The sequence below is a fragment of the Pleurodeles waltl genome, chromosome 8 (assembly GCF_031143425.1).
Source record: "Pleurodeles waltl isolate 20211129_DDA chromosome 8, aPleWal1.hap1.20221129, whole genome shotgun sequence".
Lineage (NCBI taxonomy): Eukaryota > Metazoa > Chordata > Amphibia > Caudata > Salamandridae > Pleurodeles > Pleurodeles waltl.
In genome coordinates this window covers 120,971,048-120,985,539 of record NC_090447.1, presented here as the reverse complement: position 1 = coordinate 120,985,539, position 14,492 = coordinate 120,971,048, and the positions used below count along the sequence as shown (strand labels likewise).

The 14,492-nt window shown below is 42.0% G+C and overlaps 1 protein-coding gene across 1 annotated transcript in view; it reads right to left on the bottom strand.

Annotated features, from left to right (window-relative positions):
* Positions 1-14,492, bottom strand: part of ACER3 (alkaline ceramidase 3) — a 194,816-nt gene that overhangs the window by 49,885 nt on the left and 130,439 nt on the right. Inside the window, exon 3 of the mRNA XM_069203905.1 lies at positions 2,912-2,964. Within this exon, the coding sequence (XP_069060006.1) occupies positions 2,912-2,964 (53 nt within the window). The remainder of the gene's footprint in view (positions 1-2,911; positions 2,965-14,492) is intronic.

Sequence of the window (14,492 nt, the reverse complement as noted above, 5' to 3'; positions counted from 1 at the left end):
ACAGAAATGCAGCCAAGAGTAGTTACTGGAGGGCAAGATTCAGTCATGTATTCAACCACTTTGTTATTTTCTTCAGTGCAATGTCCTACCTGCGATGAGTATGCCAAGATGTGGATTCTGTGTTCACTATGCACCACTGGACCTAAGCAGCACTCTATTAGTGAGACCCAAATAGATCAAAACCAGTTTGAGATTGCTTGAGTTCTGTTTCAAAGGGCACCTGGTCTGGCAGTTTCAACCAGACGGTTCCTATTGGAGCAGGTTCAAGACTAATTTGCCTATGGATCTTTCCTATCGGAGGGGCCACAGTGGGTAAAAGAAACCATGGACTGACATGCAACCTGAGTAATTATCGGTACTGAAATTAATTCAAGAATTCTACCATTTTGTTTTCATCTGTCCTTTAGAAACAGCATCTTCCAGAGATATCCATCTACCAGTCTGGAAATCAGAACACTTTTGTTATGTCATGTAGATCTGCATGGGACAGCTAATCACCCATGAGGGTATTCAGGCACTGAAGCAGGAATGTAGGCCCAGTAGCGCTACTACTACTGAGCAGCCAGGTCCTCAGCATCTTGCGGAAGCTGAGAAGTGGCGTGGCAGTCCTGATGTGTAGAGGAAGTTCTTTCCATTTTTTGGCAGTGATGAAGGAGAAGGCGCACCCTCCTGTCCTGCTTCTGCAGATGCGGGGGATTTGTGCAGGGCGAGAGGTTGAGCATACCTGTCTGGAGGGTTATGTAGAGTTGGTCATTGAGGTACTCTGGTCCTGTGCTGTGGAGAGCTTTGTAGACAGTAATTGAGCAGCTTGAATTTGCAACATTTCTGGATGGGTAGCCAGTGTAGTTCAGTAAAGTATGGAGTGATGTGAGTGCTTCTGAGGACGTCTAGGATGAGTCAGGAGGCAGAGTTTTGGACTGCATAGGACCTTTCCTTTGATGACGAAGCATGGGTACATATGCGTCTGGACCTTCTGCCAAGTCCTGATCCAGTGCACGCACCCCTGCTGACTTCTAGGGCATGAGTGTAACTCTCCGTCCTGTGAGATAGGCCAAAAGCACAGGCAACTGGCAATCTAGGTTGGAAGAGGTGATATTAATGACTGCCAATACAAGAATTACAAGGTAGTAACTTTGTACTTAATGCTGTGCCCACCACCTTACTCCATACTCACATGAAAATAACAAGGAATCCGAGATGATACTGCAAGCAGACAGCATCTCGCCAGGATCTAATGTCTAAAGCACAATATTTACAAAAAGAGTGCTAGCAGGGAACGTAGCAGCCAAGGTGAACATGATGCTCGATTGACCAGAAGCTGCCACGGCTATGACCCTCAAGTGCAAGGATTAACGAATAGGAGCAGAAAAACACTTCTTTGAATAGTACTCAATTTTGCAGAATTTCGAAGAATTTCAGTTTTAAGAGCAACTCCTGAGTATCTTCAGTCGAGCCACATCCAGTGAGCACCTTGGTAATGGTTCCATAGGAGGAGCCCATGGCAAGGGACCAAATTACAGGTAATTTTGAGCTCCCTCAAAAAAAAAAAAAAAGCCGAGTCAAAAAATGGGATTGCTAACCTTTTAATGCCATGTGCAAAAATCCTACAACTCCTGAGGAGGTAACAGCTGCAAGATGGCTCCAAAAGGCTGTGTATTATAGATGTAGCACTCAAAGGTGTCCAGCTTCCTGGACGCAGACATGAAGAAAGCGACTCTGTAAGACAGGGATTGAGGCAGGAGCCTGTGAGTATTTTTTTCAGGGGCGAAGTGTATGTGTGTTTTCCTCTGCTGTTGAAAGAAACAAGACTACACTGTACAAAAGGCAGTAGAGTTGCTGACAAGGTAGCCATTCATTTTCTCAAAGATAATAGGTCTCGCCTTTGGGACCTACTGACTTTTCCAATGTTTTTTAGCCTTGTAGTACAACATTCCGAATACTGTGCAGCATGGCTAAAAAAAAACAAGGAAAAAAAGCGCTAGGAAGCAGTAGTTGTGCCATTTTGTAGGCATGCGCACCACGTGTAGGCAAGCCTACAAAATGTTACAAGTTTTTTTTATTATTTATCAAGGAGGATCAATAAATAGGAAAACAATAAGTAGTTTGAAAGATTTTTGAAGCACGGGTGGATGTAAGCAAAACAGAGGGTGTGGTGGAGGGAAGCAACAGAGGAGGGTAACAGAAGCAAACGGAGGGCGGGTGTGGGGAGGAGAAGCAATGGATGAGAGAGGAGGGCACATTTGGGGGAAGTGACCCTGAGAGCTGGTGTAGAGAGGAGGAGCAACAGGCGAGCGAGCAATATAAGGCAGATAAAGTAGAAGCAGAAAGACCAAAAAGCAAAGGGTGGAAATACACGAGGGCAAGCACAACATGGATGGGAGGCAAGGAGAAGCACACGGGATAGTCAACAACACAGATTGCAAAGGAAAAGAAGTGCACAACGGAGACAGCTGGAAAAAACATGAATGCTCATGGTGTGCTTAACCCAAAAGAAAGAAATAGAAGCACTGAAGCCAGACAATCTAAAGAGATGGTGTGCTCCAAAGGAGTGCGAAACACAAGACTGAGAAATGAGTGCTAGAAAGGCAATAAACGGTAGGCAGTGGGTGGGTTCCAAGTCACTGTATGGTCTTTGTAAGTCCACAATATGTCTTGCAATAGGCAGTGCATTTGTTGTCTACTGGGCTCGCCCTAAAAAAAAGACTGGATGAACCAATATTATTGGAAACGATACAGTAAAGAGAAGGAATGCACAAAACCAGATTCAATGGGAACTGGTTTCCCGATGGCGTGACTGCACATAAAACCTCCTTCAGCAGCAATCTGAGCAATGATTAAAACAAACAAAAACAGAAAGGTTAAAGGAGTAACAGTACATCTTCATAAATATGAGTGAGGAGAAAATCCATACCTGCATTTCATACTGTAGGGTCATGTGAAAGCACCAAGAGCCTAAGCCGACAGCTGATACAAAAAGGGACAGCATGTTATATGAGGCCACAGTATGCAAGGACACTCAAGAATGTAGACTATTTGGTAAGTATGTACATTACATAGTTGGGTGCTTTTACTGCACAAAATATGCGGGTCTAAAACCCATATTTCACAGGGACCCATGACATCCATCCAAATGACAGCCCCAAACCACTTTGCACGTATTTACTGTTTCACATGGTTTAACCAACTTTCTGTTCATGAAATGTAAACAAAACCTGATCATTCCAATTCCAATCAGTGACTTTTGCTAGCTTCAATTTGCACAGAACAATGTTAACATTCTCTCCCTTCACAGATAAGATACGTTTTTTTAAGCCAAGCATCAGGTGTTTTTCTAAACTTTGCCATTATGAACTACACAACTATGGATTTTTCGCATGTTTTCACTACTTAAGACCAATAAAGTGTAGCCAGGTTTTTGCTTATTTTTTCAATAAACATTTGGTTGTTTAGAAAAACACATTTAAAAGCTATGTGCCCAAATAAGCATGAAAGATTAAACAAGCATCAGCAATGGGCGACCTATTGCCTTTGGCAATGGGGTGGGGGTGGTGAACAGGAGTACAATGGGGGTGGTGAACTGGAGGGCAGGTGGGGGTGTGTGCTTCATCGCTGTGGGCGGATCATGGATGGGGCAGAGTGGCAACGAGACCGCTCCTGTATTTGGGCCCCAAAGATAGTCGTACTGTGGGAGTAAGTGCTCTCGGGTCACCTGGGTTACTGAGAAGACACAGAAAAAGTTGTAGAATTCAGTCATCAAGGAGGGCAGTTGGGGGCGGGATGAGATGAAACAGGACAGGGGCGGATGGGGATGAAGACGAAAGGATGGGTGGGTCGGTGTTTGTCAGGGAAAAGAAGCAACAAGGGACAGATATATGGCATATAGCATAATAACAAGAAATGAGCAGAACGTCACAAACACGGCAAGAAAAAAGCAGAAAACAGGCACAGAGACAAGAAATAAGCAGAAAGACAGAAACAGGGGGTATGAAATGAACAGAAAGGCACACAGTGCAAGAAACAAGCAGAAAGGCACAGAGAACAAGAAACAAGCAGAAATGCAGAAACGGCAAGAAATTAGCAGAAAACGAGCAAAAATGCAGAAACGGCAAAAATAAGCAAAAATGGCACAAACAGAAGGCAAGAAACGAGCAGAAAGGCACAAACAGAAGGCAAGAAACGAGCAGAAAGGCACAGACAAGGCAAGAAACAAGCAGAAAACAGGAAGGGCAGCAGAAACAGAGGGCAAGAAACAGACAGAAAGGCACACATGGGACAAGAAACAAGCAGAAAGGCACAGAGGGCAAGAAACAATTAGAAAGGCACAAACAGAGTGCAAGAAACGAGTAGAAAGGCACAGAGGGCAAGAAACGAGTGGAAAGGCTGAAACAGAGGGCAAGAAACTAGGAGAAAAGCACAAACAGGGCAAGAAACAAGCAGAAAGGCACAAACAGAGGTCACGAAAGGCAGAAACAGAGGACAAGAAACAAGCAGAAAATGAGCAGAAAGGCAGAGGTCAAGAAACGACAATAAAGGCACAAACAGAGGAATAAACAAGCAAAAAGGCAGAAACAGAGGTCAAGAATCGAGGAGGAAGACAGAAAAAGACGGCACAAAAGGAACACAAAATAAGAATGAAGGAAGAAATAGAAGTTAATAAATGAGCAGAATGGCACAAAGAGAGGAATAAACAAACAGAAAGTTAGAAACAGAGGTGAAGAATCAAGCAGAAAGACGGAAACAGATGATATGTAATGATCATAAAAACAAGCATAACGGCAGAAATAAAAGTCAAGAAACAATTAGAATGGCACAAACAGAAATGCACAAACTAAGGAATAAAAGAGCAGAAACAAAGGTCAGGAAGAAATAAACAGAAAACAGGTAAGAGACACAAAAAGAAAATCAGGCATAGGACAACCGAGTGACAGGAACAATATCACTCCTACAGTGCGCCAGGACCAGTCAGCCATTAAAAACGAAATAAAAAAGTAGTCCCAAACAATGGCTGAAAACGTGGACACTGCAGACCTTAACTGTAGTTGGCCTGTGCTCTCGGGGAGGGCTAAGCATGGAAAACGCATGACGTACGTATGCCCTTCACAAATGAGGATACAGAAAAATGGAGCGACTATGGTGGCAGCAAATGGTGAGGCTATGGGCAGACTGAAGTCCACAACGTAGACACAGCAGTCTCGATTCCAGACGCACATGTGCGCCATCTAGAGCAGAGACCAAAAAATAGAACAGTAAAATGGGTTACAAAGTATAGTAACAATGTCCCTGCCTCTATTAGGTAAAAACTAACAACACACATATTTTCATAAATTTACAGAATGTTATAATCCATTGAGGTATTTATACGAAGTTCTCCACAAGCTCGGACTGGGAACTCGGTTTATTGCCTGGACAAAATTACTGTACTTTAATCCCAAGACCAGAGTTCGCACAGGGACTATTATTTCTGACAGCTATGAGTTTGCATGGGGAATTAGACAGGGCTGCCCGCTTTCCCCCTTGCTATTCGCCATAGCGATAGAACCGCTGGCCTGCATGGCTAGGGATGGCAGAGCTTATGGAGGCATCACCATAGCAGGCCAGACCCATCATATAGCACTATATGCGGACGACCTTCTACTTTTTCTTAGGAACGTGGAGGGAGACCTACAAGGGGTAGTCGTTACTAAAAAACTTCTGAGACTTATCGGGCTTGAGAGTGAACTGAAAGAAATCCAGCCTCTTCCCATTCGAGGAGGGAGGGGACCCCCCTCCTCCTCCCCCCCAGCTATAGGAGAACTGCAGTGGGAACCTAGGTGCCTAAAATATTTAGGGGTCCATATTTACTATGACTCCCAGAACTCCTATGAAGGTAACAAAGAACGAGCGCTAAGAGGTATTAAAGGCTCAGTGGGGTTCTGGGCTACACTACCTATCTCAGTGGCAGGCAGAATAGCACTTTTAAAGATGATAGCCCTCCCTAGGCTACTCGATTTTTTTATGGCCCTCCCAGTGTTGATACCGGGTAGCTTCTTTACTAACCTGAACTCTATGCTCACAGGATTCATATGGGGTTCAGGCAGGCGGAGACTCTCGCTTGCAGCAATGCGAAGGACAACTGAAGAAGGCGGTATGGCTGTCCCAGACTTCGAAGCTTATTACCTTGCTGGCCAACTTCAGTGGCTGACCAGGTGGATGGCTGCCCGCACAGTACCCGAAAGTGAAATTTTATCTTTCACTCCTGAATTACGTTCATTGACTGCAGTCATTCTGGACCTGGTCAGCCCAAAGGCCATTGGTCTTCAGGCTTTAGAGGCCATCCACAGATGCTGGAGGAGACATCTACGTAAGACACAATGCCCCAGACCCTACTCCCCTGAAATTCCGCTGAGATGCTTATTAATGTTTCCACACACAGGGAACTGGGGCGCGATTAGGGGTTGGGAGAGTGCGGGAGCCACTACACTGGGCTCATTATACGAAGCAGACTCCTTGCTACCATTCGCAGACTTTCGTGACAGACACCGGTTATCAGTGGGGAGTTGCCTGCTACATAGAGCAATCACAAACACGATAAGAAGACACTGGCGCACGGGACGTACAGAGCCCCCCACCTCGGAGGTTGCACAGTACCTCGTGAGCGCAGAAGGGACACATAAAGCAGTAACCACCCTCTATAGAAAAATCCGAACTACCATGACCCGCCCCTTGTCGGACCTTAAACAAAAATGGGAAACGGACCTGGGGGCAACAATAGAAGACCAGGCGTGGGAGGAAATACTATCCCGGACCACGAGAGGCTCTAGAAACGCCCGATTTAAATTAATCAATATATACGTTCTACATAGAGCATATCTAATGCCGGGCAGAATTAAAAGACACTTTGGGGTCTCAGGTGCTAGTTGCCCGAGATGCCGGGAGGAGGGAGCTGAATTTCTACACATGTTTTGGGCCTGCCCAGTAATACGTGAATATTGGCATGAACTAACACAACTTCTCTCTGACATTACTGGGCGTGCGGTGCCAGAGGACCCCAGACACTGCCTTCTAGGAGGTTATCGGCGTCAGCCCAAACACAAATACACTAACCAATTTCAGGATCTGGCACTTGTCTTAACCAAAAGAGAGATAGCAATGACAGGGAAAGCGGCGACAGGACCAAGGAAACAAGCTTGGACAAGGGAAGTCCTCAGATGGTTTAAAGCCGAAGAGACGATTAGACATAGAGAGGCCAGGAGCCTATAGACAGAGCTAGGGCTTGGAGCACAATGGTAGGTGAATGGGAACTGCGAGCCGAGGAAGCTCAGGGCCCCGGACACACATAAGGGAACGCCAGCAGAATGGCACAGACCCCCGAAGCCCTCCATAAAACACGTACTCTAGCGAAGCACCCATACAGGAATGCCCCAATCACACCCATGAGCGAAACACATTCCAGACCAGCTCATATGAGACCAAGTTCTTACAGACAATAGCTACTACATTGCGCTTACCAGACACTCAAACGTTAGTTGGGAGGGGAGGGAGTAGGGAGGTTTGATCCCCTCAGGAGGAGACATAAATCGACAGCATCTAGAGGGCCACTGTATCATTGTATGATAATCGCCTATCCCTTAATGTAATAATAGATATAAATGAAGATTTATATGAAAATGGCAAATCACAAGTCTGCTGATGCAGAAACCTGTGCAAAAGGACATAATGCCTGCAAGAAATGCTATAATTGGCCATTGTCAGATCTCTTTAATCTACTTGAGGGGAATTTCCGTTATGTTGGAATGTTTGTTTTTCTATATGTACCAAAAATCAATAAAACGTTAAAAAAAAAAAAAAAATGTAGATATGAGATGTCTGTAAAAGCAAAATCCAAAATCTTAAAAGGAAGCACCACTATGGGTTCCATTGTTACTTCTAACATGGACACCAAGATGATACAAAGATGGAGAGGCAGGCAGCACATTAGCACTGCAGTTGCAGTCAGGGGGAGTAAGGCACCTCATGATGGCCCGCAGATCACATAAATAGCTCTAGTGTGGGACACTTTTGCTGGGCATTTTTTCATTGGTGACCGTAACTTTTGCATTAGGCTTCAGCTAGCATGAGCTTTGATTGAGTGCTGGAAAATATATTGCACATACTGTCAGTTGTTGAAAATGTTAGTTTTGGGCTATTCATGAGTCCAAAGTCACTGCAAAGTTGTCTAGAACCAGCACAAATTTTCCTGGCGCAAACATAATTTATATCTGGTGGCTCAATGGGCGAATGCACCCAACGTTGCAGGGACCACAATTTGGTCTCACGGTGACAGGTTTAAAATTTGACTGGCTCGCTCGGCATCTCATCCTTCAAAAGTCAATAAAATGAGCAATTAAACTGGATAACAATAAACTTCTGTCATTCAGTGCCAAGATTCCTTTCTGTCTGAACGAGTACTTTAAAAGGCTCATGTTATTTTATGGTAATATGGTCCAAGGTATTTCTATAGGTAAATTGGAAAAATTAAGAAAGAACGAACTCTTAAAATGGTGGGATGGGGCAACATTAAAACAATATGTCAAGCTCAATCGTATCCCAAGGGGATTACGCTCCTAAATTTTTCCTACATATGATGACTTGGACCCAGATTTACTGACTCTCTGGGACAAAGAACTAACCTCTAGTTCATTAAAACTTATGGATATTCTTATCACTAATTCCGAAAGGAAGGTTTCTAAATTACAAAAAGAAATTGCCACACTCGAGATAGAAATTAAGGAGCTTAACCTTCCAGAGGCTACAGAGAAAAATTACAAAATCCTAGAGGAGATTCTCTCCTCATTTCAACAAGAAATTACTCAGCGAAAGGCAAGAAAATTAAGAAGGGATGAAAGGGATTACGAATCAGGAAGAGTATTTACTTTTGCTCAAAAATATGATCATTTGGTACAATCGAATCTCACTAGGCAAGTATCACAGTCTTCTATTAACTCAGGTTCCACATCCATTAGTGCTCAGATTTCCAGTGACAGCGACATTGAAGGTGGTGGGGGAAGTGTACCACAAAGTAAACAGCCTGGTAGTGGTGGTTTTTTACAAGAACTTATGAGAATAAAGCAAAGCAATCGCGATCTGAACATGAAGACCAATATTCAGGAGGACCAGAAGGGGTAGACGAGGGGGGAAACATAAGGGAAAAAACAGGCATGAAAACAAGATCCTGGGACAAGAGGGTATAAACCAAAGCACAACTGACTCTATAAATGTTGTTAACCTATCCAGTTTGACTTTCACATCTGATATGAGGACATTGTTGGAAAAGGGCCTTCATTTTTGCCCCACTGATCGGGGAGATGTAAATAAGTTGAAAATAGATTTATTTAAATTTGTTCACAAACTTAAACTGAAGAAAAATTTCTCGCTTTATCAATCTGATATACAGAATCAAGACAATGTAATTCAGAGTTTAGATTTAAATGAATTTTCAATTAAAGATATTCAGACACAGCAACATTACTGTCTATCTCTGAACATGAGGAATTTCCAATTATTTTCTCTCGGGTGGTAAATGATCTTGACATCACACATAATATCAGTATAAGTAGTGGTCTTAAAAGTAAGTCCAAATGGGTTCCTAAGCTTATTGGTAATAATAAGTTAGACATGTTCTTTGATTTAGTGTGTAGAGATTTGGATAAAGCTAAGCCACATTTATCAGGTTCGAACCTGAGTCATGGTGAAAAAATGGCCCTGAAGGATTTACGACAGAATAAAGAAATCATCATCAGACCAGCGGATAAAGGGGGCAATGTAGTGATAATGAATATAAATGACTATGAGACGGAAATTGCTTCTCAATTACAGGATAAATGTTGTTATGAGAAACTTACATATAACCCAATTCCGGGATTTATCAACTGTATACAGAAGAAATTGAAGGATTGGTACGAATCAAAATTACTGGATAAAGATGAATACCAATATTTGTTGAATGCCCTGCCTAGATATCCATGTATTTACACTTTAGCGAAAATACATAAAGCATTACCATTCCCCCCAGGAAGACCTATTATTTCGGGGATCTCAGGACCTACAGAAAAAATATCTGAATTTGTAGATGTTTTCCTCCAACCCATGGTCAATAATTTACCATCATTCCTTAAGAATACTACACACATCCTGAGTATTATAAGTGATTTTGAATGGGATACTAACATGACACTTTTCACCTTAGATGTGGTTGCTTTATGCACGTGAAGAATATGATTGAACTTTGATTAGAGAAATCTGGACTTGGACTTTGGATCATAGCAATCTTGGAACAACAGATCAATTAATTCTACTATTTGGATTTGGACAGTGATACTGTAATTGGGGATTATGTTGGAAATAATCCTATTAATTTTCAGAAATATATGACAAAACATTACCTATGTATACTGACTTATGAGTACTATTATTTTTCATGTTATAATGAGTGCCTCTTGTACTTTATATTATTTCTATAGGTGGGCCGTCATGTGTCATAAGGCAGAGCTGTTTGACATAATTAATTAAAATGCAAGATCATATACAACGTTACCAAATCCATGACTGTAACCCAGTTTAAACAGACATTTTAGGGATGTGGATTTCCAATTGCCCGACACCCAGGACATATTGTTTGGGGTCAAGGGCAACAAGTTTTCATGTTTAGTTTGTCCGTGGGAAAAGTAGGCCCACACCCCCTGCAGCACAAACCCTTTGGCTGCCAGTTTACAGAGAAGGGAACTGTCTGAAGTTGAGGTAATATGTGTGTCCATATGTTAATGCTTTTCAAACTTGCATTTGTGGGTCATTAAATAAAAGCCTTAATTATTAGGTTGAATGCTGTAAATAAACGTTTTAAGGTCATGCTGCACTTCTGACACACTGTACACATGTTTGAAAAGTTTAACAAAATAATGCTCCCAGAAATGCTCTCTAATTAGATGCAAATGTTTGCAGACGCTTGATGATTCTTTGCTTTCAAAATAAAACGTACAGGAAAAAAATTCTTTGTTACTATGAAATTTTAGGTGCTATTTCTTTGAAGTATCATTTAGTAAAATGTGTTGATGCGTGCTAGTATTTCCCAAAAATATTTCTAATGGAAAATCAGTGTAACCAATTTCAACAAGATTATGGGAAGCATGAAAATAAACAAGCACTGGCAAAGCCAACTAATCCGACATTTTTTGTGAGTCTTTTGGTTTCCTCAATGTGTCTTGTTTTGAAATGGCCTTTGTGACACTTTATTGTTGTGGGAGCTACCAGGCCCTCATCATTGTAACAAACACTGGCAAAAAAATAAAAGTTTTGGGTCTCAAAAAGCATACATTGCCACCAGTGGCATAACAAAGGGCCCAAAGCCCACCTCCAGGGGAACCCTCACAGCACCTGCCCTGAGTAAGTCTGGGGGGAGGGGTGGCATCTATGTTCTTTTCAGGGGGCCCGTCCAGTTTTGTTACGCCACTGATTGCCACAGTTATTTCTGGCATTGAACAAAACTACTACGTGTGCCAATATGATCCTTTTTGAAGAGCAAAATGCGATCACTCACAGTAAAGCCAGCTGATAGATCGAGAAATAGAAGTTTAATAAAAACAAAATGTCATTGTTAATGCCAGACCTAATTAGGGACCAATTCTTAAAGAAAGTCACAAAAGTGCACCCATGGTATATGTCCTTGAATTAGTGGCTTTTATGAATTCACAATAACTTACAGAAGTAGACCAGGAAATCGTACTCCTAGAAAATATTTGTGAACTGTACTTTAGCACGAGCAAATATGCATGTGTAGATCTGCTCATGTGAAAATCTATTGCGCGTTTACAAGTTCCATTTCCCTTCAACCACTTTTTTCCCCAACCCTGGAAGAATTTCTGCCCTTGTCAGGAGTAAATTTCCAACCTTTCTCATTATGGGAAAAGATTAGAGAAGAGCTGGTGAAAATTCTTAAAACATGCAAGTTAGTAGGTTTGTAGACTCAAAGGCATTCCAGCCCTGGAACTATTGCTAACTGCTTCCTCCAGCCCTAGTATGTAGACCTGCGGAGAGGGGTCAAAATAAGGAAATTGGTAAGTAGGGATTGAAATTGCAATTATTCAAGCCCTACTATACTAGTAGCCCTGGCATTATAGAGATGCTATTATCGGAGCTTTCACATAATGAGATTGCTGCCATAATTTGTCGCCGCACTACATGGCACCAAAGGGGCAAGTAGATTTTTTTTACTGGACAAGTAGATTTAAGAAGCAACCTGTTTCATGGACAAGAAGATATTTTATTACATTCCACACCCCTGTAAGCATTAATCGTAAATCTTTTATAATGACGGAAATAATGTGACTCCCTGAGAAGGAGGAAAACCCTCTCCTTATCGTCCTCACTCACTTCATTTTCACAGTATCAGTGATGGAAAGTGCATTTTAAATATATATTAAGCAAGGAAGAAGGTGAGACGCTAAGGCAACCAAGCCGGTGGGCACATGCCTATTTCTCAACGCTTCTCCTGGGGTGCAAGCTATTCTCTCATCTAAACCACAAATATGAAAAAATTGATTTGTATACAAAACATCATCACCCAATTACATTTAGTGCACTTCATAGTGACAAGGAACTTCTGAATTCTTAACTCCCTCTATGGAATAGCTGGGGCAGGGTGAGATAAAATGTTGCATTCATGAATATGCACTGTTATTGGTCAACTCAGAGCATGCCACAAGATCTGCAGCCAAATGTCAAGGAAAGGATGCTCGGGTTGAATGACTTTTGCAACAGCTATATGAAATAAAGCGTTTAACACAGTGATTTTAATACACTGCCCCATTTTCACAAAGATGACACGCGTGCACTATTTACAATTTCCAGTTTTTTATTTGTAGCATTACTCATTTTGCTGTATTTTATTTAATTTCTCAAACAATGACCTTTGTTTTATTGAAAAGTGATGAAGTTTGGACAGACTGAGGCTTGGGCTAACAATGCAGAAGGGGTCATCCACAGGGGATGCAAGTTGTCTTGTCTGTAGTAAAAACAGCCCATCTTCCAGAACGTTGCTTTCTTAAAGGGGGGAAAGGGCAGGAGATGCAGGCTGATGTACATTGAGCTGCACAGTTCAGGGAGATCACGTTTGATGTCTGTGACACCATAGCAGAGAAGGTCTGAATTAAAAAGATGGATTGCCCCTGTCAAATCGGATAATTCCAAAGCGGCCTGCAAGTACAGCAAGACCTGCATGCCCATTATAATGGTTTGAAGCAACATGCAGCAACCACAAAACACCACTCTCGCTGTAATTCAGCAAGTGCTTCTATGGCATCCTTTGTACAACCCATTCCTTCAATATCTAATGATCAGAAAATAAGAGAAATTAGGTTTGCCATACAAATGGATTTTTGCACATCCATAGATAATGTAGATGGACATAGTGACATTTTCAAAGGATGAATTCCCTGCCTTCCGAATGCACTGTACAAAATGTACAGCACTAATTACTTCTGTGTTAGGCCCATACTCCAAAGACGAAATGCTGAAAGATATCGGAACATCACCTTACTCCTTATTAATGTATGAATCAACAGACATTGAAATAAAAAAACTGCTTTGTATTTGTGTGACGTATTTCAGCATAATGCATAAAAAAATAGTAAGCACCTTCTTTGGAACTGTAGAACTAAATTAGTCCTGTGCCGAAGATATAGCAAATGTAGTCCTAAACTTGCTTGAAAGTTGTAACCTTGAGAGTGAAAATTTAATAGGCAGAGGCACAGATCGAGCAAGCGTCATGTGCGGAAAGCATCACTCAGCATTCACCTTGTTGCGAGATAAGCAACCTTCCTTCCAACTTGTGCACTGCATTTGTCACTCCCTGGACATCATTGCAAAGAAAGCAATAAGGAGCATTCCAAGCAATGCAGAACTAATGATCAGAGAAACATACAACTGGTTTTTCCACTCCCGAAAACACCAGGCCGACTACAGGGAATTGTATCGGACATTGGACGGAGGCATGCCCCTCAAATTAATTACGCCTTGCAAAACAGTGGCTAGTGATGACAGATTGGGTAGAGCATTTATTAGAACGATATGATGCCTTAAGCTTACACTTTAGCACAGCATGCAGCAAGGATGCTCCAAGAAATGTATCACGATGAGACCAACCTACTTTACCTTACTTTCTTGAAGCCTATTCTTCAAGACATAAAGGTTGTTAAAATCTTTCAGCTAGAATCTGGAGATGCACTCTTCATCTTTCCCAACCTATATACTCTGTAGGTGTCCATACTGAAAAGGATACTTAAATCAAGTGTTTTCACCAGTAATCACCAAGAACAGTTGCAGAGCCTAGAGTTACAAAGTTCTGCCATTTACCTTTCTCAAAAGGATGTGGATCTTGGACTTGCTTTCTGTAAGAAGCTAGGAGAAAGTAAAGTCACCTCCGTTTCAAAGGATGGCATTTTGAAAGGCTGCCTGGAGTTCTTGTAAGTATTGGCTTGTGA